This window comes from Podarcis liolepis (genome assembly GCF_965112155.1).
Source record: "Podarcis liolepis genome assembly, chromosome: 2".
Classification (NCBI taxonomy): domain Eukaryota; kingdom Metazoa; phylum Chordata; class Lepidosauria; order Squamata; family Lacertidae; genus Podarcis; species Podarcis liolepis.
In genome coordinates, this window is record NC_139555.1 from 100,609,977 (window position 1) to 100,623,842 (window position 13,866).

The 13,866-nt window shown below is 45.9% G+C and overlaps 1 protein-coding gene across 2 annotated transcripts in view; it reads left to right on the top strand.

The window, feature by feature from the left end:
* Positions 1-13,866, top strand: part of PRICKLE2 (prickle planar cell polarity protein 2) — a 259,498-nt gene that overhangs the window by 208,871 nt on the left and 36,761 nt on the right. For both annotated transcript variants that reach the window (XM_083491472.1, XM_083491473.1), the window contains 3 exons: positions 3,778-3,915; positions 5,127-5,330; positions 6,404-6,590. In XM_083491472.1, coding sequence (XP_083347598.1) covers positions 3,778-3,915; positions 5,127-5,330; positions 6,404-6,590 — 529 coding nt within the window. The remainder of the gene's footprint in view (positions 1-3,777; positions 3,916-5,126; positions 5,331-6,403; positions 6,591-13,866) is intronic.

The window sequence follows — 13,866 nt, forward strand, 5'->3', positions numbered from 1 at the left end:
CAGCACGGCACGGAGGCGCTCGAACAGCTGCTGGTGTGAGTCTGCAGACACCAAGACGTCATCAAAATATGGTACCACGCCCGGAAGCCCTTGCAGGAGACGCTCCATAAGGCTTTGGAAGATGCCAGGAGCCACACTCACCCCGAACTGCAACCGGCGGCAACGGAATGCCCCCCGGTGGGTGACGATCGTCTGGGCTTCAGCAGTGGCATCATCGACTGGCAGTTGTTGATAGGCTTGGGCAAGGTCCAGCTTAGCGAAGACCTTACCCTCACCCAGGGAATGCAGCAGGTGTTGGACAACAGGAACCGGATAAGCATGCTGCTGAAGTGCCTTGTTGATCGTGCACTTGTAGTCAGCGCAGATTCTCACCGACCCATCCGGCTTGACAGGCGTGACGATGGGGGTTTCCCACTTTGCGTGGTCAACCGGCTCCAAAACTCCTTGGGCGATCAGTTTGTCCAGTTGTTCGTCCACCTTAGCCTTGAGAGCAAAGGGAACCCGGCGTGGCTTTAGCTTGATGGGGGCGACTTGTGGATCAAGGCTAAAGGAGATGGGCGTACCTGTATATTGGCCCAAGGTGCCGTCAAAAACCTCGGCAAAGTCTTTGACCAGACCCTCAGTCTCTGCGTTAGAGATGCAGTTGATGCCGGTGACTTCCAGGCCGAGGGCATCAAACCAGTCTAGCCCTAGGAGGCTTGGCCGCTGACCTTCAACCACCACCAACCGGAGCAGGCCCGAAAAATCCTTGAAGGCGATCCGGAACCGGCCAACGCCTACCACGGGAATGTCGTTTCCCTGGTAGTCTCTCAGGTGTACACGGTGAGAGTCGAGTTGCCTTTTGGACACTCTGGGTACCAGTCTTTTGATGGTGCTCCATGACACGATGGACAGGGCAGACCCGGTGTCGATCTCCATGTCACATGGAGCTCCTTCAATGAGCACCGTGACGTTCAGCTTGTGTCGCGTAGTCGAGTCGGTTTGGCCAATCGTGGTTCCAGACGGGCAGCGGCAGTTGGTGAGAGCGAAACAACTTTCCTTGGCAGACTGGAGTGAAGACTTGGACTTGCGAGTCGATGAAGGGGGGGTGTCAGACGGAGCCGATCGGCAGACCTTAGCGATGTGGCCCCTTCTGGAACACTTCCTACAGATGGCGTCTCTGAATCGACACTTGGCACGGGAATGGTTGCCTCCGCAGCCAGCACATTCCGGTTGGCCCTTGGACTTCTGTTGGAACTTCCTGCGCTCCCGCTTTGTCTGGTGCACGTCATCGTCTTCACTGGAGGATGCCTCCTCACTGCTGGCCTCTTCATGATGCACCGGAACTGGCTCCCTAGCAAGACGCGGGCTGCTGGACTTGCGGATCTCCTGGGCGGAGCGTTCAGCAGCTTCTGAGGCCACAGCCTCCTCAATGGCTTTCTGTAGCGTGAGGTCTGGCTTGGCTAGGAGGCGCCGTTGCAGATGGATGTCCCGGACCCCGCAGACGATTCGATCCATCAGGGCATCGTCTAAGTCTCGGAACTCACAGTGCATTGCAGCCTGTCGCAGGGCGGTGGTGTAGTTGTTGATTGACTCCCCCTCTGCCTGGTTCCGGTGGTAGAACGCATGGCGGGCAGCAATCTTGGACGGCTTTGGTGCGTAGTGGTTGCGGAGCTTCTCTTGGATCGTGTCCCATGGTGTTGCCTGGACTGCTTCAGGCGCAACCAACGCTCGGGCCGTCTCAAACACCTCAGACCCACAGAGGCTGAGGAATAGGCCCCGCTTCCGATCCTTTGATACTGCTGTCAGCTCGTTGGCTTGGAGGTAGCAGTCAAACCGAGCGAGGTAGGAGTCCCATGATTCAGAGGCTGACGCAAACGGCGGTAGAGGCACAAGTGAAGCCATGATTCCGATGCCGGCGTGAAGGGCGATGGATGGAACACAGTGCTCTAGCCAGAACAGTCAGCTCTGAATTGGTTCTGCCCAGTGATTTCGCTCAGTGATTTCGCTCTGTGATTCAGCTCAGTGATTCGGCTTAGTTCAGAGGCTGGCCGCATCTGGCTGTGCTCTGATGTCCATCCATCCCATCTTCGTCGCCAGTGTTAAGTTGTGGGTTGACATAGCAGCCGGCACAGCGATTTCTTCAAGTAGCTCTTTATTGTGGTAAGCTGGAATAAAACTGACTGAGAACAGCTCAGCCGGCCTGTATTTATAGGCAGCCGGCTGTCAACATTGTAACCACCACAGCCCAGAGTTCCCGCCTAAAATAACTGCCGCGGACCTGAGTGAAAACTATCTACAGACCTGAGTGAAAACTATATACAGTATCCCCCTGTTGGCCCAGGGTGAAACTACACTACATAACAGTTATGGACCTGCCATAAGCTGCACCGTCAAGGGCTTGCTAAGCTCTTTTGAGTGCCACTGAAGTACCTTTTTAAAAGAGCCTTGTCTACTGAATCAGGAAGTAATTTATCCCTTCTCAGCTTTGAGTTCAGCAGCAAGTGAATTAGCGATACTCTGTTGACTTACAGAAACCAGACCAGTATGTGCCAGAAGAAGACCAAGATGGCGGTCCCTTTTAGATACAGTGCAATCGCATCATATGCTGAGGTTATACATGCATATGCGAAAATCACACATAGCCAACATTTTCTTATTTTCTGGCCTGCTACTTGTTGGCAAATGGGGGAGACCTTCTGCAGTGTCTCTACGGCCTTTCCCCGCTCCTCCATGTGTGAGTGGTTGAGTGACTGGGGGAGGAAGAGAGATGGAGGTGGAAGGGAGACAGCTAGAGACAGATGCAGGCAGAAGAAAAAGGCTGAAATTGATTCGGAATGGCACTGAAGCCAAATGTGTATACAGTGGTGCCCCGCAAGACGAATGCCTCGCAAGACAGAAAACTCGCTAGACGAAAGAGTTTTCCGTTTTGGAGGTGCTTCGCAAAACAAATTTCCTATGGGCTTGCTTCGCAAGACGACAATGTCTTGCGAGTTCCTGCTGGGTTTTTTCCCCTCCCCCCCTTTTTCTAAGCCGCTAAGCCGCTTATCAGCTGATCCGATCAGCAGATAAGCCGCTAAAAGCCGCTAAAAGCCGCTAATAGCGCTAATCCGCTAATTCTTCAATGGGCTTGCTTCGCAAGACGAAAAAACCGCTAGACGAAGAGAATCACAGAACGGATTCTTTTCGTCTTGCGAGGCACCACTGTAGTTTAATTTCTGCAAGTTAAATGTGTGTGTGATGCGACTTGGCTGTACCAGTGGTGAGAGGAAAGGGGCTAGAAAGCCACAGCTCAAGGAAGTCTACTTAATTTTCCTTGGATTTCACAGTTTTCCAGTGCGTTAATCTCTGGTCTGACCATGTCCCTTGAGTAGTGTCCTAGCATTGTAATTTTCCCCTTACACATCCTTATCCCAAGACCCATCAACATTTCAGGGTCAACCACCATGTTTTTATGACACATTGGTCTTCCTCGAGTTATAAGCAGCCATTGTTTTTTAATAATGTGCATGTGTATGATGTGTATTGGGAGTATGATTAATAAACTGGATAGCAGCAGTCAAAGGAGTAGTATAGAAAGCAGCAGAGACCATTGTGGTTTGAGGAGCGGAAAAAGAGAAATCGGCTTGCGAGAGTCTGACCTGGGCTGAAAGCCCATCTGTTGAGGGGAGAAATGTCTGCCCGTAGGTGGCAAGTTCCTCCCACGCTGCCTGCAAAATTAAAAAAAAAAAGTGTTGGAGGAGAAGCCAAGGCTTGCAACTTCCAGTGTAACACAGATCATTGCTGATTACTCTCTAGGTACGATATTGCAACTCACTGGATGAAGAAGAGAAGAGAGAACTCAAACTCTTCAGCAATCAGAGGAAGAGGGAGAACCTGGGCAGAGGCAATGTCCGACCCTTTCCAGTCACCATGACTGGCGCCATTTGTGAGCAGGTAGGTCTATCTTCACAACATGTTTGCGGCCAGATGAACCTTGGATTCACAGAGCAGTTTCCCCAAGTTGTGGCATTATGTTACTGTGGCACACATACAGCACAACCTTGTAAATTGTGTTTCTTGCAGAGGGTTATTGGGTTGTTTTTGTTCTGATTATGTATTTTGTGTTTTTATATTGTGATTTTATCTTGTGAACCACCCTGGGACCTGCAGGTATAGGGCAGTATACAAATTTAACAACTAATAATGCTTTTTGTCGCAATGTTTAGCTTTGGGTTATGAGAGGTCAAAACAAGAGACGCTGGCAAGTCAGGAGACAAATTTGTTCTTTGCTTTGACCTTACAAAGGAAGTTTAGCACGAATTCTTATTAATTAAACTATTCTCAGGGTCAGAGAATTTACTTGTGTGGATTTCTTTGCGGGGGAGGGTTCCCCCCACATAACCCCCAGGGGAAATTGCATCTAGGCTGTGCATTGCTAGACCATAAAACCATAAGCAAAACAAACTTGCTCACAGCCAGAATTGAGGGAACCTAGAAAAACATGCCTTCCCTCATGTCTGAAATACTTTGGACAAAACTTCCACCTGGTTCTCCCTTGCAGACATGAAGAAGACTGGAAAAAAATGGCAGTATGTTATTATTTTGCATGTTGAAATTTCTAAAAGATTCTTTAAAAATCAGAACACAACACACTCCCACTGTTTCTCTCCATGTTTTTTTTTCAATATGGGAAGCCCTCCCAACATGTTGATCACACGAAAGGGAACCCAGATACAAGTGGAAGGAAGCGTGCTATCCTGCGAAGTTCCCATGCAGTATCAAAGCAGCCCAGCTCTCTAGCCTCCCTCTCTCTCTGATGGAAGACAGAACAGGCAGAAAGAGAAGCAGAATCTGGTGCTCTGGCTGTTGTTTGCTTGGTCCAAGCCCCATCCATATATGGACGGGGTTTGGAGTGTACAAGCATTGTGATTGGGAGCTGTGATGGTGCTCATGCTCATGTGTAGAGCGCATCATTTTCATTTGAACCCCAGGGAGCCCCAGTTTGACAAAGGACCCGGGTTGTGAATAACCAGAGGAGCGGCATGCATGACGTATCATTTTGTAGAACCTCGTATTCTCTCCAATGCTGCCATGAGACCTGGCTGCCCTCAGCTGTTTTCCCCTCGAGTGCCGTAAGAACAGGTTCTTCCTTAATGTCTTCGCAGTGTGGAGGCCAAATCAATGGAGGAGACATAGCCGTCTTTGCATCGAGGGCAGGTCATGGAGTTTGCTGGCACCCGCCATGCTTTATATGCAGCGTCTGCAATGAGCTGCTGGTAGATCTCATCTATTTCTATCAAGATGGGAAGATTTATTGTGGCCGGCACCACGCGGAATGCCTCAAGCCTCGGTGTGCGGCGTGTGATGAGGTAAGGCCAGCCAAACATCTCTCCTCCCGTTAATCATGATGAATGGTTGCAAGTTTCCAAAGTCCTCTTTGCCAGCCTATCTTTGCATCTACATCTTGCAGTTCTGCAAGCAAGGAAAGATGTGAAATATCTCCAGACTGGTTCACATGGTAGCCTCTGTAGCGGCTTCTCTTTGCAACGGCCAGCACAAGCATGCGTGAATGTAGATGCCCACACCTAGCCCAATGCCCCTGCCAAGCCCAGAACTGCTGGCCATTCATCCACAGTTTATCCTTTTTCAGGGTGGGGAGGAAATCTGCACTTGCCTTCATCGAAACAGATTTGCACTGTGTACAACAGTGTACATGATAAATTGTGTGTGCTTTCTCCTCCACCCCTTTAATGCCCAGCCTGCAGCTGAGAGGTGGAAGAGAGGGAAGCTGCAGCCTGTTTCAGTAGGCCAGGGACAGGATCGTAGTGAAATCAAACTGTCAAAATTCATGGCAGCTTTAGGGTTTTGAACACGGCTTGTTGATTTCGAACCACAGTACAGTATTAGGCACCTCATTAGTTTGCCGAAATCAGAAGATTCTCCAGCTCCCTGGTAGTCGAGGTATCGGAGCCCAAACCACAGTCAAGGTTTTGTGAAATCTGGCTTGTTTGCCCTTGTTGCATGTACAGAAGAAATATCAATATAAATGTAAGAGAATAATAAAAAAATAACTAACCCAATGCTTCCCACTTCCTGGCCCCCATTTACAGAAAATGGAATAGGAGTCGTCTTACGCTATCCCACACAAACCCCTGTACCATGTACGTCCCATTTTCTCTACATCCATTTTGATTTATTTTTATTTTTTTGCTGCAGTAGAAAATTAGGATTCAAAAAAAGGCGTAGACGTAAGAGTCTTGAAGCAGCGAAGCTGTTAAAAAGCAAGCTCGGATCACAGGACAAGTTAATATTTATTTACTTGTCTATCGGTCTCCTCATGCGTTGAGCGTCTAGGCAAATGGCCTCTGTGACAGGTCGCAAGAAAAATGAGTGAAGCTTTGCTTTTTAGGCCCTAACACATTTGCTTGATTTCCCACCACAGATTATCTTTGCTGACGAGTGCACGGAGGCTGAGGGAAGGCACTGGCACATGAAGCACTTTTGCTGTTTTGAATGTGAAACGGTGCTGGGCGGGCAGCGGTACATCATGAAGGAAGGACGGCCATATTGCTGCAACTGTTTCGAATCCTTATACGCCGAGTATTGCGATACCTGCGCCCAGCACATTGGTAAGGGAGCCATTTCAAAATCTCCATCCCTAGCTGCCAAATTTGGGGGTGGGGTGGGGGTCGGGAGTGGGAACGATAACCGGGCAACCTTTGATGTGGGTTTGTAGACATTATTTATTTCGTTTTTGTTTTTTAAGGCACAAACACGATATGGCGTGTCGATACACCCGTTGCGTTATTGTTTTAAGGTGAAGCGCGCCCCTAGGCGAGCAGTTGAAATGGCTTTGTTTTGGAAGTACATGACAGGCCCTGGCATCTGTTTCTGTCAGCCGTCCAAGAAACCACTTGGCAGGTGTAGGCGTCTAGCTTTGGGCCCGGAGTCTACAAGGCAGTGTTACTGCTGGCGGGGAAGAAAAGGAAAATCTCTAGAGCCAATGCCAGCTCCGGATGGGGCTCCTGATTTCATCAGTTATAAGAAGTAGTCCTCAGCCCTGGGGGGGAAAAAAGGGAAGATCAAGGAATATCTATGTGGGGCTTGTTGTTGTTGTTGTTGTTGTTTTAAAAAACACTTTACTTTTCTATGCTAAGGAAGGAGACATTGTGCCCGTGAGGCATGGTAGCAAGCAACTCGGCTCTCAAAAGTGCTTTTAACGAGATTGCACATCTATTCAGAAAAATGGCTCTGAAGCTCTCTCAGGATGCCTGGGAGTAATTTTATACGTTTGAATATGTTGGGAAATCTCACTCTGAAGGCTTTAAGAAACAACAACCCATAGAGCCGTGTTCTAAAATATTACGATGTAATATCTCCCGTCAAGCTCAATTAAAGAAGCGAAGGCGTCTGAAAGTGCTAAAATCCAGCCCTCCTCAGTCTTAAATCCAGGTCATGAAAGCCAAATGAAGAATACTAGCTGAGGGCTTATCAACACTTAGCTGTTGCCCGGCTCTTCCCAGGCATAGGTCTGCACTGTCCCGGTCTGTTTCTGACTGCTCTTTTTTTGGGGGGGGGGGGTGTTCCTGCTGAAGAACTACCCATATCTGAGCGGCTTTATTTGAGGTGGAAACTCTGTTGGTTGCTGGAGAGCCTTGTCTTTTAGTTGCATGGAATGCATGGCAACTGCATGTCAGTTAGCGCTGCAACTGGTAATCATGCAAACAGGTGTGAGCAAAGAGCGGGGGGGGGGATTGTGGCCGCTGATGTAACAAAGCCAGTGGAATCTGGCATGTACAGGTAGTGTTGTGGTGCTTTTCTCCTTCCGTAGCTGCTATAAGGGAGAGTTGTGGGGGTGGATTTCTCATGAGTAGAAAGTCACAGGTGGACCAAAGCAGGTTATTTTTTTAAAAAAATATGTATTTTTTAAAATCCATTGTACCAAATCATAGAAATCAAAACCCATCCAAAAGAGTAACCAAATATGATTCCAACATAAAACATAAAACCTTTAATGATGATGATGATTTTATTTGTTCCCCACCCATCTGCCTGGTTTGCCCCAGCCGCTCTGGGCGGCCTCCAAGATATATAAAAACATAATAAAACATTACACATTAAAAAGCTTTCCTATACAAGGCTGCTTTCGTATGTCTTCTAAAGGTTATATAGCACTCATTTCCTTGACATCTGATTCAAAACAAATAATAGATAATTCCCCCACTAATACATTTCAGTTCTTTCTAGCATTGTGTCTTAATGGCTGTAACTTGCCTTGGGACTTTAGGGTGAAGGGTGGGTTCTTAACAACAACAACAACAACAACAACAACAACAACAACAACAACAACAACAACAACAGCTATACGAAATCCAAAGTATCAGAAATGAGAACAATCTCCTTTATAATTCTATAATTAAGATGACACATGAACAGTTGGCTTGCCATCAGAGTCCCTGAGCAGTTCCAAAATTAAATTCCCTTTCTCAGGAATATGAGCACACACTGTAGTTTAAAAAAACACCACCACCAAAGCAAATTTCATTTTAAATGGGGAGACCCATCTGTAGCTAATGTTCTTCTTTTGAAGCTTATATATCCTGGAATTTAAGAGAGGACAAGTCTTAACAAGAAGACAGTATCTGAACTGGCACATTACCTATTCTTAATTTCCTGTTTTTTCCATACAGTTCCTTGAATCAGTTTTTCAGTGCATTAACAAACATTTTAACAAGAATGTATCTCAGATGCTTATTTGGATTTTAATCCAAATTAAAATTATCCTTGGCTTGGTCGTCTGAGAACTCAAGGAAAGTACTGAACCAATATTCTGTAAAGGACAGTATTATTATTAGTAGCATTATTAGTTGTATTATTATTATAGTGGTATCTCAGGTTACAAACACCTCGGGTTACAAACACTTCGGGTTACAGACTCCGCTAACCCAGAAGTAGTACCTCGGGTTAAGAACTTTACCTCAGGATGAGAACAGAAATTGTGCGGCGGCAGCAGGAGGCCCCATTAGCTAAAGTGGTACCTCAGGTTAAGAATGGTTTCAGGTTAAGAACGGACCTCCGGAACGAATTAAGTTCGTAACCAGAGGTACCACTGTATTATTAATTTATACCCTGCCTTTTCCGTTGATGAGACTCAAGGCAGCTTGCAGATATAAACAAGAACACCTAAAAACATAGAAAAATCAATAATCATAGAATTAAAACTATTTTATACATATATAAAATCTGGGTTTTTTTAATGGAGGTAATTAAATAGTGGAAGAACTAAAAGAAAGATACTATTGCAAGTGTTTGTTTTTTTTAAAAAAAAGTCTTGATTGGGTGCCGAAAACTTAATAAAGAAGGTGTCAGGCAGACTTCTCCAGGGAGGATGTTCCATAAATGGGGCATCTCCACTGAAATTACCCTCTCCCCAGTTGCTACCTGCCTCACTTTTGTTTGGGTTTATGAAGAAGAACTTCGTTTTCAGGCAACCTCATATGGGGTCAACAAGTGCCAGCTCTTTGCAAAGACTACCAAGGCAGTTTTAGGAGCAAATGGGATATTTTCACATCAAAATTCTGTTACTTGAACCATTACACTGCACTTGCTCTCCTACCAAGAGAGCTCAGTGAGTGCCGCATTCCCTTGTTCTGAGATGTTAGGGCACGCTATGCTACACTGCGTCATACTTTAAAGAAAAATTCTACATTTTACTTAATTGCAGAAGGGGCTTCTTTTAGTCAGATGTACTGACTCCGTGACTACGGAGATGCATGAATATGATCAGTAACGTTCTGTTCTCGAAAGACGTTCTTAGTTCCAAAAGCTACTTTGCTGTATGTAGGTAGGTGTTACTAAGGTAACAGCTTGTCACCTCCCCCAGTGTATCCTTTGATGAACTCGGCTGCAAAATAAAGGTATGTATAGGGATCCAAATTATCAAATAGATGCAGTTTTGATATGAAAAGCTGGCATGCTATAGGCATGCTGCAGGCAATCTGCAGCAGCTGTTGGGGGGTTTTAAAGATACTCAACTTAATTTTTTAAGATAATCAAATTATTGCACAAGGAACTCTTTTTTTCTTGTAGTGGCACGATTGCTCATATCAAAAAATTGGAAAGGACCTCTACATATCGTACAAGGGAAACAGGAAGTGTGGACAATTGCTTTATCTGAGAAACTAACCAAAGGAGAACATGCCCTGAATGATGCAACTGATAGGGATGATTTTGCTCAAATATGGCATCCCTTTACAACGTATTCAAACAAACCCCCTGATGTCTGGCACCTACCAATAATGCATGATGCATATAGATTTATGGGGAAATCTGCTGTATTAGTCTTCTGTTCTGGGAAAGGGGCAGGAGGAGGAAAACCAATTGTTTTGGTAATGTTATGTTTATATCTTAATAATAATATGTGGGGATACACTCGAATGTATTGTGGAGCCTTCCCCTCCAAATGTTTCTGGATTATAGCTCCCATCTTCACTGCCTTTTGGGCACATTGGCTGGGAATGATGGGACATCAAGAGAGCACATGTTGACCTCCCCTGGTGTAGAACTTCCATCTCTTAGCCTCAGTGAGCTTCTCATGAGCATTGGCCCCAACAGAAGGGACAACCCAGTGGAACTGATCCCTGTATCTTCTGCCTTTTGTGTGATAACCAGCCCCCTTTAAAAAATTCAGCAGACAGCCTTGCACATTGTTAGGAAGAGTGAAAACGGATCTAGCGCTCTCCATCCCACCTATCAGATTTGACAGACATTTCGCTGGTGGGTTGTAAATTAAAGATGATCTTTCCGTAAAGGCTGTGGGGAGGACTGCAGCGAATTACTTGCTTAGAATGTGAGCCCCATTCTTCCCAGGAAATTCAAACCTCAGTAAACTGCATTTCACTTAAGTAGATTTGCAAGTTCGGGTGCAGGAATGTTCTGTTTCCGTTTTCCAAGTGTGAGTAATTTTCTTCGTAAGGTGTATGTTATTATTTATGTACTTCAGAATCTCAGTTCTTTGCTTCTCTTGATTCAGCTTTTTAAATATGTTGCTACCTGCCCTCAGCCTTTGGGATGATGCAGATGAGAAACTGAATTAAAATGGATCACACAGTCAGCGCCATAATAATTGCCAGTGGATTGCATTTTAACATAGCCCACGAGCTGGATGCAGCCCTCAGCCAATTTAATCTGGTCTCCAGCAGCCCCACCAAATTTAAATCCAGTTGTGGCAGCAAGTGTGAAAATGTGATGTTTAAGAGTTGTCGGATCATAAACACCCACACATATGGGTTGTATGCCCTTTGGATCAAGGGGTTTGGGCTGCTTTGCTCCTTCCAGGAGCTGATCTAAGTCATGGTTTGTCTCTACATGTTTCTGAGACCTAGGTTCATGGGTTAGCTTTCTCAGATAACTCACAAACCATACGGCAGAGGTTGCTTACAGCTCATGATTAGTCTGGAGAGAGCCAACCATTAGTCTGCGAGCAAAGCTGCCATGACTTCCTCTCCTGCAGCCTCTCTTGTGTGTTCACTCTCTAAGCCAGCCTTTCTCAACCTGTGGGTCCCCAGATGTTGTTGAACTACAATTCCCATCACCCCTAGCTAGCAAGGCCACAGCTCAGGGATGATGGAAGTTGTAGTCCAACAACATCTGGGAACCTACAGGTTGAGAACTGCTGCTCTAAGCCATGGTTTCGCATAGTGTGATGCACAAACCAGGCCTCTGAAAACAAAAGCACATTTTTAAAACAGTAACAACTGGGCACACCCTGAATTCTAGCCTCTGAACCACCTACACAATATTACACATGGCTGAAGACCCTTTTTCACGGGTGGTACGCAGTATTATTTTACGCCACGATAGAATGTCCTGCACTGGCTTCTGAAGTAGTGTGTAAGCAAAGCAAGGAGTCTTGTGGCACCTTAAAGACTAATAAATTTATTATGGCACGCACATTCATGAACTAGAATCCCTTAAGCTGACCATAAGTTTATTTCTTTTAAGAAATAAGTGTACAGTGGTGCCTCGGGTTAAGTACCTAATTCGTTCAGGAGGTCCATTCTTAACCTGAAACTGCTCTTAACCTGAAGCACCACTTTAGCTAATGGGGCCTCCTGCTGCCGCTGCGCTGCTAGAGCACGATTTCTGTTCTCATTCTGAGGTAAAGTTCTTAACCTGAAGCACTATTTCTGGGTTAGCAGAGTCTGTAACCTGAAGCGTATGTCACCTGAGGTACTACTGTACTACTATAATCTGATATGGTTCCACACTGCTTCAACTCAAGACTTGCTCAGCAACATTTAGTGTTCTGATTGGCACAGTAGTTATACAGTGGATAGCGAGGAAGCGAAGCACAGGTATTATTTAGTAAGGCAAGCAAGAAAGCCTTGGTGTAGCTGCAACCTGGGCCTGATCATGTGATTTAAAGGCCAAAAGGGTGCTATATTATAAAAGCATTATTGCCCCATAATATATTGTCTTACTTATCCGTTGAAAATGTTACCAGCTGCTGCCTGTGAAACTGTATGATGCGCTGAGAGTTCTTGAGTGTGCAGTAAAGTCAAGATGCATCTGTTTCCCACTGAGGGATTTGACTTCTAGAGGATTAGAGGAAGGGGCAGAAAATCGAGAAGAGCAGCTGTGGTGCATTGTGTGTGTGCACGCTTAAAAAAACCAAAATCTCACGCAAATGCAAAAATAGGGAGCAAGAGACAAATGCCTGAAAACCATTCCTGGAAAAAAGGAATAGTTGGAGCATGTATTCGCCATGCACTTATATGATGCCACGACATTGTGTGAAAAGGGTGTGTGCGTCCATAACTTCAGTGTGTTCTGCTCTACTGTAGTAAATGAATTGCTTCCCCAACTGGGGAGGGCTCAGAAGGGGAATGATCGTGGAAGTGGGGCTTCAGCAGGAACAGTAGCGGGACTGTGGGAACCTTATTTATGCCAGGTCAAGCTCTTTGCCCATCTAGCCTAGTATGACTGGCAGCTGCTCCCCAGGCTCCCCAGTACCTGCAGTTAGGGATGGGGAAAACTCTCTGCCTGACACCCTGGAGAGCTGCCACTTGTGAGTGTAGACCATACTGAGCTTCTTAGAGACAAAGTGTGATATACCTGTAATTAAATAAATAGGAGTATCAAAGTACAGTGGTACCTCTTCTTAAGTACTTAATTCGTTCCGGAGGTTCATTCTTAACCTGAAACTGTTCTTAACCTGAAACACCACTTTAGCTAATGGGGCCTCCTGCTGCTGCCGCGCCGCCAGAGCACAATTTCTGTCCTCATCCTGAAGCAAAGTTCTTAACCCGAGGTACTATTTCTGGGTTAGCGAAGTCTGTAACCTGAAGCGTCCGTAACCCGAGGTACCACTGTAATGCTAAAAATAATCCAGTAAAGTACCGTATTTTTCGCTCTATAAGACTCACTTTTTCCCTCCTAAAAAGTAAGGGGAAATGTGTCTGTGTCTTATGGAGCGAATGCAGGCTGTGCAGCTATCCTAGAGCCAGAACAGCAAGAGGGATTGCTGCTTTCACTGCGCAGCGATTCTGGCTTCTGAGATTCAGAATATTTTTTTTCTTGTTTTCCTCCTCCAAAAACTAGGTGCGTCTTGTGGTCTGGTGCGTCTTATAGAGCGAAAAATACTGTATATTGAGTTTGAGTTCTGTTAGTGCAATTTCACTCGTTTTTCCAAATTACACCATGAGCAGCCCACTCTCCACAGCTATAGATTCTGTTTAGAATTAGCACGCCAGCTGCACCCTCCCTTTCCCTAAGGAATATGTGCATGTGCCAAGGCGGCATTCAGCAGCATTGGCAGGAGTGTAAGGTATCACTGGGATGTGGCTTTGCCCAGTGCAAGGTATCAGTGGAGAAGCTGAAGGCTACATTCTGTGTGGCTCAATA